General features: G+C 36.3%; 1 protein-coding gene across 1 annotated transcript; it reads right to left on the bottom strand.

The window, feature by feature from the left end:
- Window positions 1-2,985: 2,985 nt before the first annotated feature.
- On the bottom strand, window positions 2,986-6,177 carry LOC135142169 (uncharacterized). Its single transcript, XM_064073840.1, has 4 exons — window positions 6,100-6,177; window positions 3,705-3,857; window positions 3,295-3,660; window positions 2,986-3,235 (listed from the first exon to the last, which is right to left on the bottom strand). Exons 1-4 carry the CDS (start codon window positions 6,175-6,177, stop codon window positions 3,026-3,028), a joined length of 807 nt encoding a protein of 268 aa, XP_063929910.1. The 3' UTR covers window positions 2,986-3,025.
- Window positions 6,178-9,709: the final 3,532 nt, after the last annotated feature.

The following is a 9,709-nucleotide window of genomic DNA, read 5'->3' as shown; positions in this document are numbered from 1 at the left end:
GGAAAAAAAAACAGATTCAGCATTACTGATTTACAATCTGTCCCTATGTTGAAAAGGTATGAAATATGAAATACAAGTTGTAAAATATGAAAGAGGAACATATTTTTTTTATAGATAGTTTTAACGGTGCAGACTTTAAAAATGATTTAAATTTAATTTTAATTTTATTTCTGCTTGCTCAGCCAATAAGAGATCCTTTACAGATTTGATGATGCAATGGTTATTTAAGTTGGAATAATGACATAAAAGGTTATTTATGACATGTGCAGCTAAATATGAAAATGACGATTTATATGAACTCAAAGAATGAGACGGTATGTGAACAGTCAGATCCATTTGTCGCAGTCATGTGCAGAACTACGAATTGAAATTTTATTTTGCAGTTAGTGAGGATTATTATGAAGTCGGATCTTTATTATGAGTTTTATAAAGTGATGAGAACGTATTTCATGCATTTTCATGCAGCCTAAATTCCGTACAAAAAGTGTAATGTGTGTCTCACTTGGAATAGAATAAATATATCTCACACCAAAGTTTTGAATATTTTGCAAACGATATTTGTCCACACAAGACAGAAAGGGACCATATACTATGTCAGCATAGTTTAAATGTGATAGTATCAAAGCATCAGTCAACAGGCGTTTGGAGCGAATGTCTAAAAGGTTCTTATCAGGGGAAATCAATTTGAAGCCATTAAATATAGTTTGGCAGATCTTATTTATATGGTCAGTAAATTTTAGCTGATTATCAATATGTAACCCAAGACTTTTAACTACTCGGGCAGAAGAAATAGTGGTACCTCCAATATGAAGATTAGGATGTGAGAGTATTTGGTGTGCCCAAAGTAATTGCAATAGTTTTTGCAAGATTTAAGGAAAGACAGTTCTTACAACTCCATTCACGTGAACGTTCAAGATCTGAGTTAATTTTTTCTGGAGCGTCATGTTCAGATACAGGATTAAAAAAATAATAAATTTGAAAGTCGTCAGCATACATATGAAGTTGACAATGTTGAAGATATTTAGGGAAGTCAACCGTATAATTATAAAACAAGACAGGACCTAGTACAGATCCTTGAGGTATACCACTTTTTATTGTAAGAGGTTTAGAAATAGAACCATGACAGGTTACGACTTCAGATCTATTAAGAAGGTAGTTTTCGAGCCAAGTTACGCAGTTTCCAGAAAGGGCATAATATTTTAGTTTAGCAAGCAATAACTTAAACTTAACCGCATCGAATGCTTTAGACATGTCCAGTAAAGTAAGCGAAGCTACTTTACTGTCACAGCAGCCTTTCAATACGTCATCAATTAGGGAACTTAAAACAGTGATCGTGCTAAAGTGAGTTCTGAAGCCTGATTGAACAGTAGGAAGAATATTTGCCTGAGATATAAATATATTTAATTGTTGGAAGAGGGCTGATTCTGCTATTTTCAGCAATGTACTAAGTAAGCTGATTGGTCTGAGATATTTAAGGCAGGTTGGAGCACCTTTTTTTTGGAATTGGTTTTACCAAGGCACATTTCCATTGGCTAGGAATTTGACTTAGTTCAAAAGAGTAATTGATGATGTGAGTTAGAGGATGTAAAATCCATGGAAGAGCAATTTGCAACATTTTACCTGATACTCCATCAAGGCCAGCAGAGTAAGAAGAGTAAGTTATTGTTTTGAAATGAGTTCACTAATTGTGTCAGTATTTACGCGATGATAAGAAAATTTTGAGTTGTTATCATAAAATTGAGATGAGAATTCGGATAGAAACTCTACATCAGGAGTTGATTGGGGAATACTTACGATAAATACACCAATTTATTAACAATATGTCCATTTTACGGAATATTGTTAATACATGTTGGTATGTACAGCTGTGCTGATCATTTATTATCCTCGTAATCGAGTACCGACGAAAAACAGGGGATTATAAAATATCGATAAGCGCAGGTAAAGGTTGACAAATAAAACAGTTGGTTTTTAGAAAATTGTTACATCTTTGGATCTAGTATTTTCTTTTAGTTTTACATTAGATTAAATAGTTTTATTTTGTCATAATATTTTTGCTTCAAGAATTTTTCTTCTCGGTAACTCAGTATGTAAATTATGATACAGGCGAAACTTTCCTCAGAAGGTATGGTTGACATACTGAGTTACCGTGTTCTTTTGTCTTCTTCCGAATTTCTCAAGCCTGCTCCTGACGATGCCACTTACGAAAGTGTGCGAAACGTAGAGAACAAGAACTCATTTGACACGGTCCCAACCCGGAAAACAATCATATATTTAATCCGACAGTGGATGCCTCTGAAATTATTTTCTACAAAATCTGTTTTAAAAGCAGCTGTTTTACCCTATGTACGAACTGCCGTATAATAGTGATACTTATTTGTTTATTTCACTCAACTTTCATCATTTTGTATATAATTTTAATTCAATTAAAAATGAAATAAATAACTATGTGCGTCATATCTGCAACTTACTAAAAACAATATCGTTCACAGAATTTCAATATCGTGATAGCCGAGTTTTAACTGGAACTGGATATTTAGGTGAAATGGCAACAATGATTTCTATTTCGGTGCAACGCCACGTAGTCATAGTACTTCCGAAATCTCCGACAATTTAAACCAGAAAAAAATGTGGTTATGTTATAAGAAAAAAAAACAATTTTTGTTTGCTGATTTTTATAAACATATTAAAAATATTTATGTACATTATGTACAACTAAAACTAAAATAACCTAACCTAAAACTGTATATACACATAAAACTAAAAACCTAACCTATAACTATATATACACATAAAATTAAGTTAAAATAACCGAAATTTATATATACATAAAACTAAACTAACCTAACTTAACCTATAACTATGTATACACATATAACTAAACTAACCTAACCTAACCTATAACTATATATACACAAATAACTAAACTAAACTAACCTAACCTATAATTATATATACACATATAACTAAACTAAACTAACCTAACCTATAACTATATATACATGTAAACCTAACATAACCTAACCTACACTAACCTAAAGCCACCGTCCAAGCTGAGGCAATAACTATGCAGGAACAGAGCCGCATCGAGGGTTCGATGGGTCAGCCTCCGTTCCTGGTAGTATTGCCTCTCCCATTGGGCCCTCCACACGCAGAAAGCCTGATACTCCGACAGTGGCTTGAGGCCGTCGTCCATGTCGGGGAGAGGCGGCAGCTCCGTCCCTGGCGGCACAGTCTGCAAAACAAATGTCTATTAGTCCATTACATCCAAAATAACACGAAATTAATACATACCTTCTGAGATGAGGGCGCCTGAGCGATGAAGAGCGGCAGCAGGGTCTTCACAGCCCTCGAGTGGGCTGGCACCCTTGGGCGAAATCTTCGCGGGGGATCGAGGTGGGCAGGTGTGGGGATGTGGGGAATAGGAATGTTGTCAACAGGATTGGTGATGAAATATGGAACAATAAAAGGGGGAATTATAGGCGAAGGAGAACGAGGAGGTTGAGGATGGATGGATTGGGGGTCGATCCCCGGTCTCCGTTTCGGCGGCCTCTCCTCTTGCGTCTCAGCGGGAGAGACGCAGTCGAAGGACCGCTTCTTCGAAGGGCCAGCGGTGGCGAAGCCGCTTCCTGAAATGAAGAAAATAGATATTAGTGCATGCTTTAAAAACAAAAAATAAAATAGTTTAAAGTCAAAGTACTTACCAGAAGATCCGTCCATTGTAACACTTGTCCAACTTCACAGCTCGGAAAACTCGGACATAATGAAAGGACGATAAAGGGAGGTTGTTTATATACCTTCAGCCCCCGGACGTAAACAGTGGTGGGGTGTTTGCCGGGCGGGGTTAACCCTTGGGCCTGCAAATGCCACAATCTTAAAATCGTAAAATAAAAAGAATGTTATACTTAAATAAAAAGCTGTTGTTGTAATTATTTTGTTATTCATTGCTAATTTCGTTTTTGGCCACTTTGATTTTACTTGATTTGTAATTTTATCAATTGGCTGCTGGCCTAAGCTTGAAAAATTTGTTTTTATTTGTTTTTATCAATTTTTTTTTAGTTAAAAAAAATCAATGTTCATGGACGAATAATTGAAAGTGAAAGTAATATACATAACCTTATTATGATTTTGTAACCGACACGTTAAAAAAGGCAAGGGACATCTTGCCGAAACGTCCAATGAAATAAATATATGAAGAAGACAAAAATGAAGTTTTAATGTTAACTTTGTTATAAAAAAAACATTTTCAAGCTTAGGGCAGCAGCCAGTTAATAAAATTATAAATCAAGTAATTCTTTTGTCGCAATATATTCTTTTTAAAAAATTTTCTTTTTGAAATGTTAGAAGCTTTTTAGTGTTAGACTATTTAAATTTTTTACAAAAAATGACAATTTAAAAGAAATTCGGAGGATATTCGGTTTTTTTCTTAATTAACAAAAATCTAGGGGTATCCGATTGTGTTTTACTTTAAGGAATTTTATAGAATCTCGGGCACTCTGAGTGCCTTTTTTTAGAATTCGAAGGAATGTCAGTGATCCCGAGTGTCTTTTTCGAACTGTTCAAAAACAATAATGGTAGTCCTCTATTACAAACAACTTCAATATCTCCATCCGTTCACAAGATGCAGGTGGAATTTTAAATGGGTCCGGTATATTTACATTAATAGCTCAAATGGCAACTGCGCCTTTCACTATGTCACGTGACCAACGTGTGTTGCAACTACCTGTGTTGCCAGGTTTGCTTTCTATTATTAAAAACTGACCGCCTTAGTAGTATTTATCTAATTTTACTTTGTAATCGTTAAATTCAGTTTTAACTTTAGCAACACAACTTCATTGGAACATTAATTTATTAAATTTTCAGAAGCTTACGGATTATACCGACTATTGTTAATAAATGTCGGTACAGCTGTGTTGGTCAATCATTAGTACCCATAAACAAGAGGGGATTGTAAAATATCGGTTAGGGTAGGTAAAGATTGATAAGTAGGTACAACAGTTGGTTTTTGGAAAATTGTTAGATCTTTGGATCTATTGTTAAGTTTTAGTTTCAAATTAGAATAACTAGTTTTATTTTGTCATAATATTTTTGCTTTAAGAATTTTTCTTCTTAATATGTATAAATTGTACGGATGTGTTTAAGAACTGGAATCTGGCAAGATCGTGCAATATGTTGGATTTTACAAACAACTTAAAATATTCTGCAATTTTTCGTTCCACATGGTCATAGTGTTGGATCACCCATATTTCTTGAAACTGGTATGTATTAATTACTTAATGATAATGAAGATCAAAATTAAAAACTGTCATATCGGCGCTTCAATAATCATAATACAAATTCAAGATTTCCGGTGAAATGTTACTTTTTTGTATCTATGATCGTTTTCCGGGTTAGGACCGTCTCAATTGAGTTTTGGGCTTAATATCTCGCACATTTTCGTAAATCGCATCTTCAGGAGCACCACTGAGAAATTCGGAAGCAGGCAAAAGAGCACGGTAACTGAGTATGTGAACCATACCAGAGGCGAAACTCTTCGCGGAAAATTCGAACTCCCGCACTCTGGTGAATGCGCGAAAGCAATCAAAAAAGGTCATAAGTGCAGAAAATTGTTTCGAACATCCATGATACAGCCTGTGGCAGAAAAATACGGTTTCCGACAAAAAATTTCAGATTCTCGAAAATGGCATGTTGCCATCGGTTAGAAGGGCTTCCCAAATAATGAATTTATATTCCAACAGACCAACTGCCCAGTTTACACTGCTCGTCATAGAATAGCAGCCTGGGTCGAAAATCATGATGTAAAGTCGAAACCGAAACCTCAATTCTACTGAGAATATGCGAAGTCTGTTGGTGAAAAAGTTGCGACGCCAACGTTTAGTTCTTAATAGTAAGGATGATCTTTTCGCGGCCATGACGGATGCGTGCTATATATCACCTGAAAACAAAAATGTATACCTTTCTATGTCCAAACGAGTGGCCAAGCTAATGGGGCAAAGCATTAGTTGTTTTATTGTTATATTTATTTATGTAATTTACTTAATAAACTGTTATAATTTTGTGTCGTAAATTCAAATTATTATCTGCAGTTTTTTGACTTACCATCTTACGTTGATTTTTTTTATTGTAAGTCTCACAAGCGAATGACGTGGAAGTCGTGGAACTGTAAACAATACACATGTGCTTATTCCAAGTAAAGTGAATTACGAAATGGCTTATTCCGTATTTTAATTGTCTGCCGCACTATTATGCACTGTGTCCTGAGTTTTAACAATGTATGTTTGTTTCATAAAAACTTTTAATCACTTATGTAAATAATGCATTAAAATGCACATCAAATGGGTCACCATTTTCTGGCAGAGTATTTAGACTTTACGAAAGCAAAAGCACCACATCAACTCAATGCTGCCAAAGCTCAGCTTGAGTATATGCTAGCTGGTACCACGCCTCTAACAGCCATTAAGGCAGTTCGCTTTATGCGATAAAGGAGAAAAGCACTTGGAGAACCGCGTCCTTGCGGCGATTACCGACGACCGATAGGAGTGACAGTGCGAGAACTACACACTACATCCTATCAGCTCCAATGCAATGAGATGATCAAAAAATGAAATTTGGTAGATAACGCTCTGTCCATAGTCTTATTAGTAGAGAGCGGATTTATAAGCACAACATTAACAAAACACAACAAAATTAAGAATAAGCGCTTAAATAAGCACAACATTTTCAATAAAAAGGTTTTATTTTAATCAAAAAAGCATTAAATAAGCAAAACACTTTCATTAAAAAAGTTTTATTTTAAGCAAAAAAGCATTAAAAACATAATCATATTACAAATCAAAGAATACTTGTTAGAACTTTGGATAAAATTTTATTACAATAATCCTAACTTTATATTTTACACACGTATTTCAGTTTTCTTTAAAACAATTTATGATTGTAATATGTTCCAAGTTGTCCACTGTAAAATTTTTTCGGCCATCATTTTAAATGTGTTTAAAATTAATTAAAAAGTCCCCCAATCTTCTCTTAACATTTTCATCTAGTTTGGGTCGGGCAGTGGGAAGTATTTTATCACAGCTATGGCGGAAGCTTGAACGATACAATAAAACATTCGTATTATTTGCGGGAATATACAAGTAAATATCAGATTGGCACTTTTCTCCCCTACTTTTCACTTTGTTGCATCTATGGTAGATATTTACGTCATCACCAACAAGATCATTTTTATATTATTAGGTTTCTTAAATTTTTATTGCTTCTTCAGGCAGCGTTTTGTGCTGAAATTCCCCATCAAACTCCCAACGTTTGTCAGTTTTTTTAAACGTTTCGGAGGCCCTGGTTGACTTGTTGCTTTTTCATTCTCAGATTCGGATGAAGCATATTCAACAACATTCGAAATCTGCACAAAATATTGTGATAACCCAAACTTCCCGCGTTAAATTGATCTCGAAAAAGTTTGAAAAGCCCGCGAAAAATTCAAAATTTGGCCTGGGCTGTGATCCTCTAACAAAATGGAAACCTACGTTGTGTGTTTTTTTTAAGTGGCGGGAAGACGTTCTTCCATACAAGTGAGCATACACTGTGTGTGAGTCGAGAGCGCAAGAAATAATAGACAACATTTTTGGGAGGGGCTAAAATGGCACCCCTCTCGGGAGGAAAGAAGCTGCGAAGATTCACTCCTAAGCCCCAAAAACCCCCTATCGTATATTCACGACATATTACATTTCAAATGAAACACCTTAAAAATATGAGAGCAAAGACAACCGCGAATTAACAGACATCCACATATGAAATCCAAACAAGTACAAAACCCTACGTTTATGTTTTGAATCAATGCGAATATTTAAAGATCACAAATTTAATGGAAACAAAGCAAAATCTAAATTAAAGTAACTGGATGCAAATACACAAGTCATTACGTTCGTGTGGCGTCAAATGTAAAGTTACGGCAGTTAACAGAAGCACAAAAAAAGTACCCCTGGGGCGTTCTAGCATAAGTGGAGTTTGGGGCTACCGGTTCGGGCTGGTCGTGTCCCCAAAGCAAACACTTCCTCACAGAACACCTATGATGATTGTGGCCTGCCCCACGTTGGGCGCCAAATTTTGCCACGATACTTTTCCACTATGCAGACTGATTGGGCAAGGGCCGACTGTTGGCAAAATAGATTCCGGCTATTGCAGCTCAGGGGCCGTGGGACGTATTAAAAAAAAACTCGACCCAGTGCTGCCGTCCTTAATGGTCAGCACACCCATACGCAATCAAACAAAAAAAATAAATTCTGGGCGCCAGGATCCTTATTACAGAATACCGGGTGTCCGGATCCAAAACACCCGTAAGTCGGCCTACGACTTACCTGATTACACACCTGTGATCTGTGAGGCTTTGGGGGTGCACTCGCGTAACCACAAAAACTATACTGTACTAATATGAGTGTATATTAAAAATAAAATGGTTACTATAATAAGTTGAGCAATAAATTTAACTAGCGTTATTCCTAGCTCTAGTGAGCACACTCTACATAAGATTAAGTTAGAATTAATGCCTACAAATAAGACGTTTGATCAAACGAGGCTCTTAAAAGTAACTAAACTTAGTGACAATCATATTACGCTAACAATTATCTATAAGTAACAAAAACATGCAATAAATTAAATTAAGATGATGGTGATAGCTAATTAATCGAATTAATTGCAAGTAATACAGATTTAATACAAATTACATTAAGATTTAATATGAATGACCTAAGATTTAATATGAGTGGAATTGAGATCTAATACGAGTTAAATAAGATTTAATACAAGTTAAAATAAGAATAAAAACATTAAAGTGGTTAAAACAAGAAAAACACGACGAAACGATAAGCCGAGATCGTACCGCGATAAGCGACGCACAAAAACCTATTTCGTTAAACACGTGAGAAGGAAAACTGCATGCCTGACCTTATGATCTGGGTAACCTTCGTCAAAGGCAACTCCACAGAATGGCCGTTGTGGAGAAGAATTCCTTCGCTCAACCTGTTCCTGGAAATGAAGTAGAGCTGCACGTTCCGATGAACGGGATGTAGAAAGCGCAGTTCAGTCCAAGATCAGCATAAAAGCAGCATGAAAACGGGTTAAGAACAGCATAAGAGCTGCTTAAGAGGATCTTAAAAGAGGCCCTGCAAGGGAGAACGACCCACTCGTTAGGGTTTATTCGGCCAAAAAAAAACGACTTACTTAGATGGTGGTGGCCTCGTGGTGCGGGAGAATAAGTAGAAACGCCCTAAATCCGGCTCTGCCGATATAGTACGGTGGTCTTCCAACAGTATGACACCGACTACTCATAGGGTGGTGAATTCCAGGGATTAATCCGACTATGCGAAAACCAATACTATGCCCTCGAAAATTCACACACCATTCCTACCATCACTCCACCTCTAACACCAAGCAACTAATGAATTCCAGACGGAAGTGGAATTTTTCCCTTGCGAGAAAGTGGGGCAATTTTGCTGATGGTGTGGGAAGCGGGAAAATACTACCTCAAAATCCTTTTAGAAAAACGATACCCTTTTCAAATATTCCCCCTCCTGCATTTCCGTTATGGCACAGCGTACGCGCTAATTGCTACACGAGGCTGTCAACGTACAGGGGGGAAGTATAGTCAACCTCCACAACAATATCTCAGGGCGTGCTGCGACAGCCAGGCGCTAAAATAGCCAAAAAATACCACAAT

Source organism: Zophobas morio, unplaced genomic scaffold, assembly GCF_036711695.1.
Source record: "Zophobas morio isolate AGI-343-1 ecotype UQ-CSIRO unplaced genomic scaffold, CSIRO_AGI_Zmor_V1 ptg000046l, whole genome shotgun sequence".
In the NCBI taxonomy this organism is placed as follows: Eukaryota; Metazoa; Arthropoda; class Insecta; order Coleoptera; family Tenebrionidae; genus Zophobas; species Zophobas morio.
This window is presented reverse-complemented; position numbering and strand designations above follow the sequence as displayed.

What these genes read in the sequence shown, in the direction of transcription:
- LOC135142169 (XM_064073840.1), bottom strand. Translation starts at nt 6,177, where the DNA reads ATGTGTATTGTTTACAGTTCCACGACTTCCACGTCATTCGCTTGTGAG. An exon ending in TACAATGGACGGATCTTCTG is followed by an intron (nt 3,661 to 3,704) that starts GTAAGTACTTTG and finishes TTGTTTTTAAAG; the next exon opens with CATGCACTAATATCTATTTT. An exon ending in AGGCGCCCTCATCTCAGAAG is followed by an intron (nt 3,236 to 3,294) that starts GTATGTATTAAT and finishes TTTGTTTTGCAG; the next exon opens with ACTGTGCCGCCAGGGACGGA.